Source organism: Aquarana catesbeiana, linkage group LG09 (genome assembly GCF_042186555.1).
Source record: "Aquarana catesbeiana isolate 2022-GZ linkage group LG09, ASM4218655v1, whole genome shotgun sequence".
Taxonomy (NCBI): Eukaryota; Metazoa; Chordata; class Amphibia; order Anura; family Ranidae; genus Aquarana; species Aquarana catesbeiana.
In genome coordinates, this window is record NC_133332.1 from 23,897,483 (window position 1) to 23,918,046 (window position 20,564).

The 20,564-nt window shown below is 46.6% G+C and overlaps 1 protein-coding gene across 1 annotated transcript in view; it reads left to right on the forward strand.

The window, feature by feature from the left end:
- OCRL (OCRL inositol polyphosphate-5-phosphatase) overlaps positions 1-16,073 on the forward strand; it is a gene marked incomplete at its 3' end in the record, with an annotated part of 100,297 nt that extends 84,224 nt beyond the window's left edge. Inside the window, 4 exon segments of the mRNA XM_073598140.1 lie at positions 3,136-3,246; positions 7,121-7,286; positions 12,012-12,247; positions 16,050-16,073. Coding sequence (XP_073454241.1) covers positions 3,136-3,246; positions 7,121-7,286; positions 12,012-12,247; positions 16,050-16,073 — 537 coding nt within the window.
- Between the last annotated feature and the right edge of the window lie 4,491 nt (positions 16,074-20,564).

Genomic DNA, 20,564 nt, shown 5'->3' on the forward strand with positions numbered 1-20,564 from the left:
TTTGGCAAGAACGATTCTTCATGAATCCATGCTGATTACTGCTAATGATATCGTTCTTATTACTAAAATCTTGTATATAGTCCCTTATTATCCCCTCCAAGAGATCAGTGGTCTCTCTGACTGGATAGTTACTAATCACTGTGATATTCAATTGCAGGCTATTGCAGCGATCACATGATCGATCTTCCCTGTTCTCCATCATTGGTATAAGGCTCATAGATTTCAGTGACCGGTTTGTGCATCGTGCTCTCAGCACAGAAACAGTAGCCTTATATACAGAATGTGGTCCCACGGATAAAGACCCACTTCTGTAAGGCCCCAAATATACGTAACCCTTAAGCTGGCCGTACATGGATCAAAATCCGTCTGGTTCAGCAGGGATCTGCCAATATTAGATCCATGTATGGACAGGTTGATTGTAACCAAGTCGAGCCATTAATTGGCTTGGATCCAACCAGCCTGTCAGCTCTTTTACTTTCGATTACTGCAGACAGCTATAGCCGTTAGCAGTCGTCATTATGTTCTGTCAGCCGGGTAACCTCCTCGTGCCAACCCCTCCCCTGGCAGAATATAATAGCGCTGCAGGAGGCATTGCCCCATGAACACTGAATGTGCTGATGGGGGAAGGATAGAAAATAAAGTCATCTATGAGCATCTAGCGGGTAAGAGTTAAAGCTAAACATGATCAGTAACAATCTGAATCTACTTTTAGATTTACCAAAACTATGAAACATGAGGACCTGTCCAAACTATACATTCAATCTGTATCCAATCACACAGGCCCACATACGGTGCATCCGGAAAGTATTCACAGCGCTTCACTTTTTCCACATTTTGTTATGTTACAGCCTTATTCTAAAATGGATTCAATTCATTTCTCCAAAATTTCTACAAACAATACCTCATAATGACAACGTGAAAGAAGTTTGTTTTGAAATCTTTGCAAATTTATTAAAAATAAAAAAGTAAAAAAAATCCCCTCTACATAAGTATTCACAGCTTTTGTTCAATACTTTTTTGAAGCTCCTTTGGCACCAATTACAGCCTCCAGTCTTTTTGAGTATGATGCTACAAGCTTGGCACACTAATTTTTGGGCAGTTTCTCCCATTCTTCTTTGCAGGACCTCTCAAGCTCCATCAGGTTGGACGGGGAGCTTCGGTGCACAGCCATTTTCAGATCTCTCCAGAGATGTTCAATCGGGTTCAAGTCTGGGCTCTGGCTGGGACACTCAAGGACATTCACAGAGTTGTCCCTGTAGCCACTCCTTTATTATCAGGGCTGTGTGCTTAGGGTCGTTGTCCTGTTGGAAGATGAACCTTCACCCCAGTCTGAGGTCCAGAGCGCTCTGGAGAAGGTTTTCATCAAAGATGTCTCTGTACATTGCTGCATACATCTTTCCCTCGATCCTGACTAGTCTCCCAGTTCCTGCCGCTGAAAAACATCCCCACAGCATGATGCTGCCACCACCATGCTTCACTGTAGGGATGGTATTGACCAGGTGATGAGAGGTGCCTGGTTTCCACCAGACATGACGCTTGCCATTCAGGCCAGAGTTCAATCTTTGTTTCATCAGACCAGAGAATTTTGTTTCTCATGATCTGAGAGTCCTTCAGGTGCCTTTTGGAAAACTCCAGGCGGGCTGTCATGTGCCCTTTACTGAGGAGTGGCTTCCGTCTGGCCACTCTACCATACAGGCCTGATTGGTGGAGTGCTGCAGATATGGTTGTTCTTCTGGAAGGTTCTCCTCTCTCCACAAAGAAAATTGAGTACTGTCCGTAATACTTTTTTATTTTTACTAACATACAATTTTTCAGGACAAGCTTTCGGGGTGTGTCCCCTTCTTCAAGGTCCAAGCAATACTCACTCCACAAAGAAACGCTGGAGCTCTATCAGAGTGAACATCGGGTTCTTGGTCACCACCCTGACTAAGGACCTTCTCCCCCCCGATCGCTCAGTTTGGCCGGGCGGTCGGCTCTAGGAAGAGCCCTGGTGGTTCCAAACACGAATGATGGAGGCCACTGTGCTCATTGGGACCTTCAGTGCTACAGAACTCTTTCTGTACCCTTCCCCAGATCTGACGTTGTCATTATGGGGTATTGTTTGTAGAATTCTGAGGACAATAATGAAGTTAATCCATTTTGGAATAAGGCTGTAACATAACGAAATGTGGAAACGGTGAAGCGCTGTGAATACTTTCCGGATGCACACTATGGGGTCGATTTACTAAGACCCCTATCACACTTCAGCGCCGTTTTTTTGTTTTTTTTTGTGTGTGTGTTTTAGCTGCGCTTTTTGGGCGCTAGCAGGGCGTTTTTTTTAAGGTCACGTGACCCTAAAAAAAAAAAAAGGGAAAAAAGTCCAGTTTTGCAGCGCTTTCAAAGCCCTTTTAAGGCGCTTTGGAAGTGCTGCCCATTAATTTCAATGGGCAGGGGCGTTTTGGGAACACTATTTCTAGCACTCCCAAGCCGCCCCAAAGATGCTGCTGGCAGGACTTTTTCTAAAGTCCCACAAGCGCACTGCCCCAGTGTGAAAGCACCCATTGCTCTGAATGGGAGGCAGTTTTCAGGTGCTTTTTTAGAGGCTATTTCTAGAGCTAAAATGCCTGAAAACTGCCTCAGTGTGAAAGGGGCCTGAAGGCAAATCCACTCTGCACTGCAAGTGCACTTGGAAGTGCAGTCGCTGAAGATCTAAGGGAAAGATCTGAAATCAGGGGAAGCTCTGCAGATTTTATTATCCAATCATGTACAAGCAAAAATGCAGTTTTTTATATTTTCCTTTCATGTTCCACTCAGATCTACAGCGACTGCACTTCCAAGTGCACTTGTAGTGCAAAGTCAATTTGCCTTTAGTAAATAACCCCCACCATGTTGGTGGACCTAAAAGAGATTGTACAGTCACGTAGGTCACAGTGAGGTTCTGTTTTTCCGATATCAGCTCTGTGTTTTTTTATTTTTTTTTTGTAGTTTCTTGTTTATTTTTCTTTCCTTGACGCACATTTTATCTTGTTCCTTCTCATCCTCCATCAATAAATTACTGCGTAATTGTTTAGCGCTCCCTAAATACAATGAAAATGCTGAGCTCGTCCTTTCCTTAGTTGCAGTTTCCTGACCGCTGCGATTTTGGTACCTTTCCAGGTGAAAGTGGTCGATGAGCGGCGATACCGGAAGGCGTTTGAAGAAATCGTGCGGATGATGGACAGAATGGAAAATGATTTCCTTCCTTCCTTAAACCTGAGCAGAAGAGAAGTGAGTGTGTGTGAGCGCCATTGTGTCATCTGTGCAAATTGAACTTCAGGCAAATGGATATAATGAATAAAGCGCTGAAATACGTAAATGGAAACTATTATGCTTTGCTGAAAGATTTGTAGTTCTGTTCAGCTAGTCATGTGATGAGGACAAACCTACCAGACAGGAAACCTGACATGGCTTCTCTGCAATTAAAGAACTCCAGGAGTTTCCTTAGAATAATGTTCTCCTTTACAGAGGTTTAACACAAGGTTTTATGTACAATTGAAAGTTTTACTGAGCGCCGGGAGCACAGTTATCGTTATACTTCCTGCGCTCCTACACTGGACCTTCAGATCGCTGATACAGAAGTTGCAGCCACGTTCCCTCCCCTTCTCTCCTCTTACCCAGTCACAGAAAGCTTTGTATTATGTGAACTCATTTACAAAATACAAAGCCTTCCAGAAATGGACAGCAATGTGGACAAAACAGTCACATTTCTCCTGATAGTGCGCCAGAAATGTAGCCATAGCTGTACTCCCGGAGCTTAGTAAAACCGTTTAGTTGTATATACAGTATCTCACAAAAGTGAGTACACCCCTCACATTTTTGTAAATATTTTCTTCTATCTTTTCATGTGACAACACTGAAGAAATGACACTTGGCTACAATGTAAAGTAGTGAGTGTACAGCTTGTATAACAGTGTAAATTTGATGTCCCCTCAAAATAACTCAACACACAGCCATTAATGTCTAAAAAAGTGAGTACACCCCTAAGTGAAAATGTCCAAATTGGGCCCAAAGTGTCAATATTTTGTGTGGCCACCATTATTTTCCAGCACTGCCTTAACCCTCTTGGGCATGGAGGTCACCAGAACTTCACAGGTTGGCACTGGAGTCCTCTTCCCCTCCTCCATGATGACATCACAGAGCTGGTGGATGTTAGAGACCTTGTGCTCCTCCACCTTCCATTTGAGGATGTCCCACAGATGATCAATAGGGTTTAGGTTTGGAGACATGTTTGGCCAGTCCATCACCTTTACCCTCAGCTTCTTTAGCAAGGCAGTGGTCATCTTGGAGGTGTGTTTGGGGTGGTTATCATGTTGGAATACTGCCCTGCGGCCCAGTCTCTGAAGGGAGGGGATCATGCTCTGCTTCAGTATGTCACAGTACATGTTGGCATTCATGGTTCCCTCAATGATCTGTAGCTCCCCAGTGCCGGCAGCACTCATGCAGCCCCAGACCATGACACTCCCACCACCATGCTTCACTGTAGACAAGACACACTTGTCTTTGTCCTCCTCACCTGGTTGCCCCCACACACGCTTGTCACCATCTGAACTTAATAAGTTTATCTTGGTCTCATCAGACCACAGGACATGGTTCCAGTAATCCATGTTCTTAGTCTGCTTGTCTTCAGCAAACTGTTTGCAGACTTTCTTGTGCATCATCTTTACCAGAAGCTTCCTTCTGGGATGACAGCCATGCAGACCAATTTGATGCAGTGTGTGGCGTATGGTCTGAGCACTGACAGGCTGACCCCCCACCCCTTCAACCTCTGCAGCAATGCTGGCAGCACTCATACATCTATTTCCCAAAGACAACCTCTGGATATGACGCTGAACACGTGCCCTCAACTTCTTTGGTGGACCATGGCGAGGCCTGTTCTGAGTTCACGAGGTTAGATCCTGTATGGAGCCCCAGACCGAGGGAGATTAACAGTTATTTTGTGTTTCTTCCATAATCGCACCAACTGTTGAACCCTCTCACGCAGCTGCTTGGCGCGATGGTCTTTTAGACCATTCCAGCCTTGTGTAGGTCTATAGTCTTGTCCCTGACATCCTTGGACAGAATTCTAGGTAATTCCTAGGATTCTTCTCTAAGGAACACCGCTTTGTTACTGACCCGTCCCTAACCTCCTAAATGGACAGTGAGAAACAATACGCTGATGATGTCATACATGTGATTTCTTTCTGTAAACCTGTTCAGTGTTCTTTTATGCAACTGAGCTCTGGTTGGCTCACAGTGCTTACCTTGCCCCCTCCCTGAGTCTTGTTGAGCAGAGGATGACTATATCAACCACTTCCCATTGATACAACACATATGCGTCTACAGGGATGTGTGGGCCCCAACACAGGCTGTATGCCTCAGCTGGCTCCACTGTTTTGTGCTGATTGTGCACTTACTGCGTACTCCCGACAGTTTCAGGTCACCGGTTACAATCAGGAGACGGTGGTCAGGGCTCCCAATCATGTGACCACTGCAACAGGCAATCACAACACTCCTATGATTGGGAATGCCGCCTCCTATCTTTCAGAAGCCCTTTAAGCGGTTGTAAAAAAAAAAATCCCTGCAAGGCAATGACATGACGTGCTAGTATGCATCGCATACTAGCACATTATGATAGACGAAGCCCTCCAGCGCCACAATGTCACTGCTGAGACGGCTCACATCTTCCCCTGGTCTTGCTTCCGGGTTCGGGGGAAACTCCAGCTACATGAGTGGCCGTGGGTGCAATGACGTCACTCAGAGCCTCCGTTTCTGGCACGGGCTCTGAAGGTCCGGCACTGTAAGCCATTGTCCATTGGTTGCATGCACTGCGAATAATTCCTAAACTGTGCAAGTTTGACAGATATTCTCGGTACCTACCAGTAATCCTTATTATAGGCTTGCCTGTACGTACAAATGGTAGTACAGCGTTTACTACCGATTTAAAGGGTTAACGGGAGCCAGCTCCAAGGGGTTAAAGGGGAAGTTCCGCTTTAAGGCCTCTCCACCCACCCCCTCCTCCTCTTCACCAAATGGCACTTTTTTGGGGGAGGGGGGAGCACTTGCCTGGTTTTGACAAGTACCCGCTCCCACTTCCACTCGGATCGCCTGGGCGCCTTTTAGAGTCCCGTAAGTGATCAGGTGGCTCTACAGCCCCCCTACCACTTATTGGAAAGCCCTTCGGCTCCTAATGCTGGTACCATGCTCACACCTGCAGCAGCCGTGTGCTTGATTTAACCACTTGTCCACCCTGCTGTATTATAAGGCGTTTACACTTATGCAGGTTTGCAGCTGATGCATTTTCCCGGTGCTTTTTTTTGCATTTTTTGATGCATTTTTAATTATTATTCTATACGGGATTTATATAGCGCAGACAGTTAGGACAGCACTGTACAACATGGGGGCAGACAGTACAATACAATTCAATACAGGAGGAATCGGAGGGCCCTGCTCATTGGAACTTGCAATCTAGATGTTTTTAATGTGTTTTTGATGCACCTTGCGTTTTTGAGAGTTATCTGTTCTCATGCAGAAGAAACCAGCAGAAACGCATTAAAAACGCAAACGCTGCTTTTTTTTTTTTTTTTTTTTATTGTTCGTTATTGGTTTCTTCTGCATTTCTATTGAAGTCTGTGGAACCAAAACCGCAGCCTGCTGCAGGCAAAAAGTCCTTGACCCTTTTCCAAAAAAACGCACCGGTGGAAAACGCACAGATGTGAACATGACCCATAGGAAATCATGTTAGATGGACTGTAGTGCGTCTCTGCAAACCCTGAAAACGCACTGGAAAACGTAGATAGGTGTGAACCAGGCCTAAAACATACCTTTGGTAGAAAAGTATTAAACAAAAAAAATGTATCAAAACACAGAGTGGTATTGTATGGATACATGGCTGGTAGTTAAGTGCCGCGTCCTGAAAATATTGCATATAAATATTGGAAGAAGGGGGGGGACTTTGGACTTTTTAGGCACAGTAATACAAAATTTTGTATTACTGTGCCTAAAAAGTCCAAAGTCCCCCCTTCTTCCAATATTTATTTTGGTAGAAAAGTGGTGACTGATTATTGGCCAGCAGTGCGGCTCTTTTCTGACTCGTGTTTTTAATTGTCTCCGGTTCATTCCACAGTTCACATTTGAGCGGGTGAGGTTCCGGCAGCTACAGATCGAAAAATTCCACATCCAGAACGACGGGCAGGTCACTTGTCACTTCTCCTTCATCCCGAAACTGAACGACACTCAGTACTGTAAACCCTGGCTGCGAGCCGAGCCCTGCGAGGGCTATCTGGAGCCAAGTAAGTCGCTGCTGTATTGTGGTATGGGCGTTACAATGTTTCATTCCACAGTTTGGTGCTGATGGAATGATTGGCGATAGACTATGATATAACTGCGGGGGTGGCATGCATGGAAGATACCAGGGATGAAACTAGAGGGGGGGGGGGGGGGCAGGGGGGTCATGTGCCCCGGGCCCCTCATCTGATCTTTTCCCCCTGCCGCTCCCCCCGGTGCCTGATCTTCGCAAACAGTTGAAGAGATCAGACACTGGGGGAGCAACGAGGAGGAGATCGGATGAGAGACAGGCCCCTCTTTTCAAACGGGCACCCCCCCCCCCCCCCATCATCAACATGCTATACATTAATAAAGAAACTCTCTGTTTTTATTACAAACCTTATTTTAGACCCAGGGGCCATCATCACTTATTGTTCCAAACAAGCCAAGGGGACAAAATCCCATTTGTAATGTGCATACAGACAGGAGGTAATTACAGCGATAATAAACCCAAAACCAAAAATGTCATATATTTCAGGTTACCAATCATTAGATGTGGTGGCTGCATTCCTTTTTCCTTTTTTTAGCCCCCCCCCCCCCCCCCCCCCCCTCTGTTTTCACCTGATAGTCTGACCAGTAATACACCTCCTGTATTAGAGCGCCCCCACTCTGAATGAAGGGGCACAGGGGGCACCTTTGGACAGCAGCATTGTCAGTCTGGGGGTGGGGTTAAATTTACTAACAGATTTATAAACACTAACAAATTGAAGCCAAACTCCAGCTCACACTTTATAATTACCGTAGTAACAGCATTTTTGTTTTTGGGATACATTTTTTACATGATTAAATAAAATCTGATCCTTGTAAGCACCCCCGCCAAGTGGTAAATGGTTTGTCTCATCCCTGTAAACTGATGCATCTGCAGGAGAGCTTGTGCTGTTGAAAAAAAATCAGACTTACTGGCTGGATCTCCAGGTGAAAATAAAGGAAATGAAAGTCTAAGCCCTTGTTTCCCACACCACTGCGATTTGACCATTCAAAAATCGCACGGCAAGTCGCACTCTATTTTTTATTCATGGAACCGTTCAAAGTCGCAACTTGGAAAAAAGGTACCTGTGCTATTTTTCTGTGATTTTTTTTTTTTTTTCCCTTGCGACTTGCTTTGACTTCTGTAAAGTGACGTTGCGAGCCACATTGAAAATCGCAGATTCAAATCGCACTGATCTGTGGCTTTGAGATCACGCTTTGAAAGTAGCGCGATTTCAAAGCCGCACTTGTGTGAACCGCGGCTAAAAGGGAAAAAAAAAAATGAATGCAGCCGTCGCATCTAAGAATTTGATAAGCTGCGATATAGTAAAGGTTTCCTTTTTTTTTTAGATTAATACCGCTTTAATAACTGACCCGCAGTTCAACTTTAGGGGGGAAAATGCCGCTGTCCAAAAGTGCCTCCTGTGCTCCTTCATCCAGAGCGGAGGCGCTCTAATACAGGAGGTGTGTTACTGGTTGGATAACCAGATAAAAACACGGGGCGGGGGGGGGGGCTAAAAAAAGAAACCTAATGCAGCCATCACTTCTAATGATTATTACGCTACATTATATTACTTTTTGGTTCTTGGGTTAACCACTTACAGACCGGAAAGATTTGCTCTCTTAATGACCGGGGCCATTTTTTTTGCCATACGGCACTGCGTCGCTTTAACTGACAGTTGCGCAGTCATGTGACGTTGTGACAAAATTTCTGTCCTTTTTTCCCCACAAATAGAGCTTTCTTTTGGTGGTATTTGATCACCTCTGCGGTTTTTATTTTATGCGCTATAAACAAAAAAGAGGGACAGTTTTGAAAAAAAAAAAAAAAAAAACAATTCTTTACTTTTTGCTATAATAAATATCCCCCCCCCCCCCCAAAAAAAAAACAAAAAAAAAAAAAACGAATTTCTTCATCAGTTTAGGCCGATATGTATTCTTTGGTTAAAAAAAAAAAAAAAAATCGCAATAAGCGTATATTGATTGGTTTGCGCAAAAGTTCTAGCGTCTACAAAATAGGGGATAGATTGATGGACTTTTTATTTATTTATTTTTTTGCTAGTAATGGCGGTGATCAGCTATTTTTAGCGGGACTGTGACATTGCATTGGACACTTTTGACACTTTTTTGGGGACCAGTGACATTTATACAGCGATCAGAGCTAAAAATAGCCACTGATTACTGTATAAATGTCACGGGGATCTGTTTGTTTACGTTGACAGATCCCCGTTCTGGCTCTCGTTCCCGCAGGCGGCCAGAGGACATCACGGCCGCCGCCCATGCCCTTCGGGTCCAGCGGGCACGCACGCGCCTGCTACGGCTTCTTATTTATTTATTTTTTTGCTAGTAATGGCGGTGATCAGCTATTTTTAGCGGGACTGTGACATTGCATTGGACACTTTTGACACTTTTTTTGGGGACCAGTGACATTTATACAGCGATCAGAGCTAAAAATAGCCACTGATTACTGTATAAATGTCACTGGCAGGAAAGAGGTTAACTGTAGGGGGCGATCAAGGGGTTAAGTGTGTTCCCTGGGGGGGGCTGACTGGAGGAGGAGAGAGATCGCTGTTCCTAATCACTAGGAACAGCAGATCTCTCTCTGCACCCTATTAGATTGTAAGCTCTTCTGAGCAGGGCCCTCGTAATCCTCTTGTATTATAACTGTATTGTCTCCCTTTTATATTGTCAAGCGCTGCGTAAACTGTTGGCGCTATATAAATCCTGAATAATAATAATAATAATACACCCGTGACAGAACGGGGATCTGTTTGTTTACATTGACAGATCCCCGTTCCGGCTCTCGTTCCCGCAGGCGGCCAGAGGACGTCGCGGCCGCCGCCCATGCCCTTCGGGTCCAGCGGGCACGCACGCGCCTGCTACGGCTTCCTTAAAGGAGCCAATGTACACCTACGGCGATTTGCGGGAACGTGGCCGACCTGCCGCCGTAGAACGGCGGCGGCTGTTTGGCAAGTGGTTAAAGTGGTTGTACACCCTTCCATATACCCAGTGCAGTGACTGGCCTCAGGTGATACACAGCGATGAAACCAGTCGTCCTACATAAGTTTGAACCTGTTTATCTGCAACCCTCTATCCTCTACAGCAGGGGGTCTTCAAACTACGGCCCTCCAGTCGTTCAGGAACTACAATTCCCATCATTCCCTAGTCGTGTCTGTGAATGTCAGAGCTTTACTAATGCCTCATGGGATGTGTAGTTCCACAACAGCTGGAGGGTCGTAGTTTGAAGATTCCTGCTCTGCAGCCATTCAAGGTCTAGAATTTTTAAAGCTTGTCTGAGCTGTCAGAAAAAAGGGGGTGTGGAAAACTGAGGTTACACTCTGTAGAGCTCAGTGAGGAGAGCTCTGAGAGCTGATTGGAGGGAAAGGACACACACACCCCCTCCACCCAGAAACAGAGCTAAGGCTGTCAATCACAGGCTGTGTGCTGGAGATCACTCCCCTGTCACCTTTTTTTTTTTTTTTTTTACTTCTTGGTGTCAGGAAAACTTGTCAGCAGTGACTCGTGCCCATAGCAGAGGAAGGAGGCAGCAGACAGAAATGACACTTGGTGCCCTGGATTCGGACAAGCACACACTATATAGAGCAGGGGGTCTCAAACTGGCGGCCCCTCCAAATGTTGTGAGACTAAAAGTCCCACGAGGCATTGCAAGGCTGACAGTTACAAGCATGACTCCCACAGGCAGAGGCATGATGGGACCTGTAGTTTTGCAACAGCTGGAGGGCCGCCAAATTGAGACCCCCTTCTCTATAGTATGTACTTGTCCAAAGGCCGCCAGTTTGAGACCCCCTTCTCTATAGTATGTACTTGTCCGAAGGCCGCCAGTTTGAGACCCCCTTCTCTATAGTATGTACTTGTCCGAAGGCCGCCAGTTTGAGACCCCCTTCTCTATAGTATGTACTTGTCCGAAGGCTGCCAGTTTGAGACCCCCTTCTCTATAGTATGTACTTGTCCAAAGGCCACCAGTTTGAGACCCCCTTCTCTATAGTATGTACTTGTCCGAAGGCTGCCAGTTTGAGACCCCCTTCTCTATAGTATGTACTTGTCCGAAGGCCGCCAGTTTGAGACCCCCTTCTCTATAGTATGTACTTGTCCGAAGGCCGCCAGTTTGAGACCCCCTTCTCTATAGTATGTACTTGTCCGAAGGCTGCCAGTTTGAGACCCCCTTCTCTATAGTATGTACTTGTCCGAAGGCCGCCAGTTTGAGACCCCCTTCTCTATAGTATGTACTTGTCCGAAGGCCGCCAGTTTGAGACCCCCTTCTCTATAGTATGTACTTGTCAGAAGGCCGCCAGTTTGAGACCCCTTGCTATAGAGCAGGGGTATGCAATTAGTGGAACCTCCAGCTGTTGCAAAACTACAAGTCCCAGCATGCCTCTGTCTCTGGGTGTCAGGCTTGTGGCTGTCAGAGTCTTGCAATGCCTCATGGGACTTGTAGTTCTGCAACAGCTGGAGGTCCGCTAATTGCATATCCCTGCTATAGAGGGATAAGCTTTGTTCATATTTCATGTGTGAGGTTTACAACCACTTTAGGACACACTTTAATTTGTTGGCTGGTGTTGCTATTTCCGAAAACGCTGAACTGCTGAGCCGCATTTTTATCAGCCAATCGGTGGTGCGGCTCTGTTTTGCGTTTTCGTGAATAAGTTTGAACTGTTCCTATTTATGGGATATCTGACATTCCTTGGCTTTTTATCTCACAACCTCAGATGAGTCGGTGGAGATCAGTCTGGAGGTTTACGTCAGCAAAGACTCCGTCACGCTGCTGAACTCGAGTCAGGACACCATCGAGGACATCCTGGTCCTCCACCTGGACCGCGGCAAAGATTACTTCCTGACCATCACCGGGAGCTACCTGGTCAGCTCGTTCGGCACGTCCCTGGAGGCCTTGTGCCGGATGAAGAGGCCCATCCGGGAGATCCCGGTCACCAAACTCATCGATCTGGTGAGAATTGGGCGCCTCCTGCTGGAGACTTGTAGAGAAAATCTTTCTTTTGCTTTCCTCTCCTGCCTGAAAACTTTTAGACTCTTGTTGTTTAAAGTTGATGTGCCTTCTACAGTCATGGCCAAAAATATTGGCACCCCCCTGCATTTCTGTCACCCAAAAAATTGTTGCCTTTACAAATGTTTAGACCAGTGTTTCTCAGCTCCAGTCCTCAAGGCGCCCCAACAGGTCACGTTTTCAGGATTTCCCAGCTGTGGTAATTACTAAGACAGTGAAACTGATCAAATCACCTGTGCAAAATAATGGAAAGCCTGAAAACATGACCTGTTGGGGGCGCCTTGAGGACTGGAGTTGAGAAACACTGGTTTAGGCATTCTCTCGTTTATTTCTTTTTTTTTTTTTTTTTGCAGTGGTATGACACAAAAAAAGTGGAGAAACAAAAAAGCCAAATCTGATACGTTCCACACACAACTCCAAAAAATGGAGTGGACAAAATTATTGGCACCCCCCGATGTAATATTTGGTAGCGCACCCCTTTAGAAAAAAATGGAAATCAATGGTTTTCTGTAACCATCAATGAGTTTCTTCCACCTCTCTGCTGGGTTTTTGGACCTCTCTTCTTTCGCCAACTGCTCCAAGTCACTCAGATTGGAAGGGTTCTTTTTTTTCCAACTGAGATCCCTCCACAGGAGCTCTATGGGATTTAGATCTGGACTCATTGCTGGTCGGTTCAGTCCAGCGCTTTGTCTTAAAGCGGAGTTCCACCCTAAAGTGGAACTTTCGCTCATCGGATTCCTCCCCCCACAATTGGTACCTTTCAGGGGGGAGGGGGGTGCAGATACCTGTCTAATCCAGGTATCTGCAGCCACTTCCGGGCTTAGACAGCCGCAGAATATCCGCAGATGCCCCCCCCCCCATTGTGTTCTGGGAAACACACAGTTCCCAGCACACAATGGGGACCAATGCAGAGGCGCAGCGCGACTCGCGCATGCGCAGTAGGGAACCGGGCAGTGAAGCCGCAGCGCTTCACTTCCCGATTCCCTGACCGAGGATGGCGGCGGGGGCAGCCGAGAGCCGAGCGATTGATCGGCTTTGGCAGCCGCAGAATATCCGCAGATGCCCCCCCCCCCCCCATTGTGTTCTGGGAAACACACAGTTCCCAGCACACAATGGGGACCAATGCAGAGGCGCAGCGCGACTCGCGCATGCGCAGTAGGGAACCGGGCAGTGAAGCCGCGGCGCTTCACTTCCCGATTCCCTGACCGAGGATGGCGGCGGGGGCAGCCGAGAGCCGAGCGATTGATCGGCTTCGGCTGCCGACATCGCTGGACCCTGGGACAGGTAAGTGTCCATTTATTAAAAGTCAGCAGCTGCAGTATTTGTAGCTGCTGGCTTTTAATATTTTTTTTTTAAGGTGCAGCTCCTCTTTAAACCATTTTTTGGGTGCTTTTTGACGTCTGCCTTGGGTCATTGCCCTGCTGTAAGACCCAGGACATAGTTACATAGTTAGTCAGGCTGAAAAAAAAGACACAAGTCCATCCAGTTCAACCAATAAAAGAGTAAAAAAACCCCCCAAAAAAATCCCATATACACAATCCTTTACCCACAGTTGATCGAGAGGAAGGCAACAAAAACCCCAGAAAAAAATGAGAATGCCTAAACATTTGTAATTGCAACAATTGTCTGGGCAAAGTGGTGCATTATCTGACAGAAATGCAGGGGGTGCCAATATTTTTGGCTGTGACCGTATCTGTGATGTGTCTTTGCTGTGGTGTTTCTCTTTGATCTGCCTAAAAAATGAAATATTAAAAGAAACAGTCAAAGACATGCAGGTCTAGGGCCCCCCTTCCTTGGGACACACGGCCGCAGCAAGCACCTTTCTCCACGTGCTTTGTCCTATTGGGAACCGGCTGCATTGTCCCCCCTCGGTGCACTCTGCCGCCAAACACCACAGCGCGCCGGTCTTCGGCTCCCAACACTTGCTTGAGGCTCGCATCGGCAAGAAGAATGCAGGAGGTGAACTTCCACCTCTCTGCATTCTTCTTGCCTCTGGCAACAGCTGAGAGCCGGAGACGGGCGCTTTCTGTCAAAGCAGCCATCTCCCTGCTGGCTGTGGTGTTTGGCGGCCGAGTGCACCGGGGGGGGGGGGACGACGCCGCTCAGCCTGACATTGAAGCCGGTGTTACACCGACGATAATGGTAAAATAGGCCTCACTTGACTGCCCTGCAGCTGTGCTGTTTTCTTTACTACTTAAAGTGGAACTAAACCCATCAAGTTAAGGCGAAGTCCCACCCAAAAGTGGAACTTCCTCTCTAAGCACTCCTCGCCCCCTGACATGCCACATTTGGCATGTCATTTTTTTGGGGGGGGGGTACCCTTTTTTTTCGTGGGACTTCCTGTCCCACTTCCTGCTTCCTATCTTCGGCCGCCTAGGCGACTCCTCCTCTCGCCCTAGGCGGCCCCTCCCTGCCAGCGATCTTCACAACTCAGGTCCCAGAAGAGCTGCTGGCCAATAGGAGAGTGCAGCGCGTCTCGCGCATGCACAGTGCACGCCAAGGCCGTGAAGCCGTAAGCTGTCACGGCCGGGGTGCCCCTCAGTTACCATGACGGCGCCGAGCAGAGGAGGGGGAGAGGAGCTAGCCTCCAGGCGGCCACATCGCTGGATCGTGGGGCAGGTTACATAGTTACATAGTAGGTGAGGTTGAAAAAAGACACAAGTCCATCAAGTCCAACCTATGTGTGTGATTATATGTCAGTATCACATTACATATCCCTGTATGTTGCGGTCATTCAGGTGATTATCTAATAGTTTCTTGAAGCTATCAATGCTCCCCGCTGAGACCACCGCTTGTGGAAGGGAATTCCACATCCTTGCCGCTCTTACAGTAAATAACCCTCTACGTAGTTTAAGGTTAAACCTCCCTTCCTCCAAAGGTAAGTGTCGGTTTATTAAAAGTCAGCAGATGCTAGGGCTGGGGAAAAAATTGTTTTGAATCTTGAATCGAGTTGAGAGGTCAAATCAATTCAAATTTTCAGCAAATCGATTTTTTTTTTAGATTAAAAAACATTTTTTTTTTTTCTTTTCTTTGTTCACCAGGACCGGCGCTGACACCGCGCCGGTCCTGAGGAGCTGCGGGCAGGAGTTTTTAGGTGAGGCCGCGGCTTCGGCCTAGTCCGCGAGGCCAGACGCTGTGGACTAGGCCAAAGCCGCGGCCTCGCCCAAAAACTCCTGCCCGCAGCTCCTCAGGACCAGCGCGGTGTCCATCAGAAAAAAAAACTTGATTCGAATCGTGAATCAAGTTCTTTGTTTTTTTTTTTTTTTTTTAAGATCGCAGATTTTTCTTTTGGAGAAAATCGCCCAGCTCTATGCTTTTTGTAGCTGCTGACTTTTAATAAGCTATAAACGGGTGGAACTCTGCTTTAACGTTTTGGGAAATACCTTCAAGGCATGCTGTGGATGAGAACTGTCGCAGGTGCTCCCAACCGAACTGTCAAGTCATCAGAAAGCCGGTGTCCCAACTGATCACCTGTGCGGCAATCACGGCAACTGCAGGTCAAGCAGGAGCTAAGATGGCGGCTTCCCTGTTTGTAAAGGATCGGAGGGTTTAGTTCCACTTTAACAGTCAATGAGCAGATTTCGATGTCGCGTTTTAAACTCCTCCTCCAATACAGTGTTTTTTTGTGATTTGCTCCGTGGTCCATTATTTTGCGTTTTCTATCCCGACTCTTCCTCTCAGACTCCAGTTCTCATCTGTCTTTTTCTCCTCTCTTTCCTCCCTCTGCTCTCACCTCCGCTCATAGGGAGAAGACAGTTTCTCAGAGAAGGTAACATTTGTGTTGTAGTTTCTGGGTTCGGTTGTCGTCTTGTTTCTGTCTTCGCTTCCATTTTTGTGGTTTGTGGTGATTTCTGGGGCTCGTTTTTAAAAAAAACCGAAGTGAAAAGTTTTAACTTGTTTGCTGTAGGAACGGATTGAATGTTTTTTGTCCTTTCTTTCATGCCTAAAAAAAAAAAAAAATGAGAACTGAAATCCTAGTTTCTATTGGCGATATTTTCACTCCAGTTTTCAGATATGAGCGGCTTTGAGTGACCTCTAACCTTCTCACCACTGACCTGGGGGGGGGGGGGGTCAGGTTGGGTGATTTCAGCTTTATTAATACTGATATTGTGAGCGCTGCGCCTTCTGCATTTTATGAAAGGCTTGACTGGAGCCTGTGTGAGGGTTCTATAGTCCTTTATAACTAGAACTATAGATTTTCTATAGATAGAGTTCAGCCTTATTATGCTTATTATACTCCTCCCTAGCTCTCTTTTATGTAATTGTAAAGTCTGTTTTTGTGTGTTTTTTTTTTTTTTTTTTTTTTTTTTTTTTTTTGAACCTCTTCAATACAGGGCACTGCCCAGACCAATTTTTAGCTTTCAGCGCTGTCGCATTTTGAATGACAAATTGCGCAGTCGTACTGCACTGTACCCAAACTAAATTTTTATCATTTTGTTCCCCACAAATAGAGCTTTCTTTTGGTGGTATTTGACCACCTCTGGGATTTTTATTTTCTGCTAAGCAAATAAAAAGACCGAAAATTTTGAAAAAAAAAGAGTTTTCTCCTTCACTGATGGGGCTGCACTGATGGGCACCGATGAGGTGGCACTGATGATGGGCACTAATATGCAGCACTGATGGGTACACACAGGCGCCACTGATGGGCACTTAAAGGTGGCAGGGATGGGTACTGATAGGTGGCACAGATGAGCATGGATGGGCACTGATAGGTGGCACTGATTTACACTAATGGATGGTACTGATGGGCATCACTGATTGGCAGACATCCATTGTGGGCACTGATCGACATCCATTGTGGGCACTGATCGACATCCATTGTGGGCACTGATCGACATCCATTGTGGGCACTGATCGACATCCATTGTGGGCACTGATCGACATCCATTGTGGGCACTGATCGGCATCCATTGTGGGCACTGATCGGCATCCATTGTGGGCACTGATTGGCATCCATTGTGGGCACTGATTGGCATCCATTGTGGGCACTGATTGGCATCTATTGTGGGCACTGACATCCATTGTGGGCACTGATTGTAATCCCTGGTGGCCATGGGTGGCATACCTGGTGGTCCATTGTCGGCATCCTTGGGGGGGCTACGCTTATAATCAGCACAGACCCCCCCCCTCCTGTCAGAGGAGCAGCCGATCTGTTCTCCTCTACTCGCGTCTGACAGACGCAAGTAAGGAAAAGCAATACAACGGCTCTTCCTGTTTACACTGTGATCAGCCGTGATTGGACACGGTTGATCACGTTGTAAAGAGTCTCCATCAGAGACTCTTTACCTAGATCGGTGTTGCAGGGTGCCAGACTGACACACCGCAACAATGATCGCCGTGATGCGCGCCCCCGGGGGTCAGGATAACGCAACCACTTTGCCAACGTCATTTTGCTATATGGCGGGCGGCAAGTGGTTAAATAACAAACATGTTATACTTACCTGCTCTGTGCAGTCGTTTTGCACAGAGCAGCCCCGATCCTCTTCTTTTCGGGTCCCTCTTCGCTACTCCTGGCCGCTACCCTCCTGTTGGGTGCCCCCCACAGCAAGCAGCTTGCTATGGGGGCAGCCGAGCAGCAGCTCCATGTATCTCTTCAGACACGGAGCTGCCGTTCGGCCCATCCCCTCTCTCCTGATTAGCTAACTGACTTTTATTGACAGACGTGGGAGACAGTGGCGCCGCTGCTGTCTTTCAGCCAATTAGGGGGAAGAGATGGCTGAGGGTCTCATGGACACCACTGGAGAGAAATGGGGCTCAGGTAAGTGTTAGAGGGGGCTGGGGAGGCTGCTACATACAGAAGGCTTTTTATTTTAATGCATAGAATGCATTAAGATAAAAAAAAAAAAAAAAAACTTCCGCCTTTATAACTCCTTTAATGTATGTAAACCCATTAGAACTACTTGTTGCATTATTTCTCTCTACCGGCCAACTGGGAATTGCAGACGTTGTTGTGCAATCTGTTCCAGAAGCAGGTCTAATAGAGTGCAATCAAACATACTGATCAGCAGATTGCCCAGCTTAAAGTGGTTGTAAACCCACTTTGAAAAAAAGACAAAAAAAAAAAAAACTAACCTGCATGACAAAGGCATAATGAGTTAGTATGCATAGCATATTAGCTCATTATGTAATACTCACCTGAGATTGAAGCCCTCACTGCGGTGCCCTTACACAGCACCGGCCAGCGACATCATTCCTGGGGGTTACTTTGCGGCTCCGGCCAATCACAGTGCCGGAGCCGTGATGACGTCACTCCCCCGCATGCGCACGGGAGCTGCCGTTAACCACACACTCACTGAAGCAACGATACATACGTGACATTGCTTCAGTAAGAACCTAGCGATCGGTGGTGTTTGGTCGCTCGGTTCTCAGTGTTAGGGCCGGCGGGGGACAGATACAGCATCGGGTAGAGGCTGCATGCACCTTGGTGGAGCTAGAAAGCAGGAGGTCTTTGGAATGAATGAAGAGAACGATTAAGTTGGTATTTTGAGACTAGGTTAGTGATGTAACCGGGGGCAGAGCTGTGGATGGATTTGTAAGATGTTGTTAATGTTTTAAATTTAATTTGATGGGTGAGTGACAGCCAGTGGAGGGATTGACAGAGAGCGGTAGCAGACGCTAAATGGTTGGTAAGGTGGATGAGTCTGGCAGCAGCATTCATGGTGGACTGAAGGGGGGGATAGCCTATTTAAAGGTAAGCCAATGAGGAGGGAGTTGTGGTAGTTGAAGCCAGAGATAACCAGGGAACAAATTAGAAGCCCTATGGTGCCATTGGTTAGGAAGGGGCGTATTGTGGAGATGTTGCGGAGGTTGAGGTGGCAAGCTTTGGACAGTGATTGGACATGGGGCTGAAAGGAGAGTTCAGAGTCCAGGATAACACCTAGAACCTTGGCATGTGGCAACGGGTTGATGGTTGTGCCATTGATCTTGACAGAGAAGTCAGGGGAAGGGGCATGTGGGAGAGGAAATATTATGAGTTCGGTTTTGTATAGATTGAGTTTGAGGAAGTGGTATGACATCCAGACTGATATGTCATTCATTAAATTGCTGATGCGTGAGGAGACTGATGGAGTAAGCTGAGGGGTAGAGAGAAAGATTTGGGTGCCATCAGTGTAGAAATGATATTGGAAGCCATGGGAGGCTATAAGCTGACCCAGGGACGAGATGTAGATTGCGAATAGGAGAGGTCCAAGAACAGTACCTTGGAGGAAAGGAAGTGGAGAGGAGGAAGTAGAATTGCAAGTGACAGTGAAGGTTCGGTGGGATAGGTAGGATGAGAACCAACGAAGAGCACAGTCATGGAGACCAAAGAAGTGGAGTTTTTTGAGGAGCAGGGGGTGGTCCACTGTATCAAAGGCAGCAGAGAGGTCCAGGAGTACAGAATTGTGTCAATTGGTTTTAACCATTAGCAGATAGTTTTTTAGGAGAGCAGTTTCCGTAGCGTGTTGAAGATGAAATCCACACTGAAAGGGATGAAGAAGGTTGTTATTAATGAGGTGGTCACTCGGTTGTAGACCAGACGTTCAAAGAGTTTGGAGGAAAAGGGGTGCCAGGAGATTGGGGGGGTTGGGGTAGTACGTAGGTTAAGATTGGTAGGGTCCAAGGAAGGCTTTTTAAGTACGGGGGTGACTAGTGCATGGGAAAATGCCAGAAGAGAGGGAGAGATTGAAGATGTGAGTTAGAGTGTAGAATAGAGCCAGAGGGTGACTACAGTATTTGAGAGGGAACAGAGTCCAGAGAGCAGGTGGTTAGGTTGGCGTAAAAGTTTAGCAGTAGGTTTGAATGAGTCTATAGTAGGGTTAAATGAGGGAAGTAATGATTGTACCTGTGGAGGTGGGGTGTTAAGTGGGGGAGGTATCTGCACAGAAGAGATCTCCTCACAAATTGTAGCCATCTTATTTTTGAAGTGATTGGTGATCTCCTGGCAATGATTGAGGTAGTGGGTGGAGGACGAAGTACAGAGTTGAAGGTAGAGAAGAGTTAACGGGGACTGGTATTGGTAGCATTCATGTATTTTTTGTTGTTATGGGTAAAGTTCCGCTATAACAAGTACTAACATCCCAAAGCATTATTAGAACATAACAATGAATAACAAAAAAATGGGACTTTAAGGCACAAATTTAAATCACAAACCAATATTTAGAAGATCAAGAATTTATTTCAGAAACCCTTAAAAAATATCTCCGACATAAAAAAAAAAAAAAGGGCACTTACCTGTCCAGGGATCCCGCTGTGTCCTCACCCAAGCCGAGTCTTTAATCGG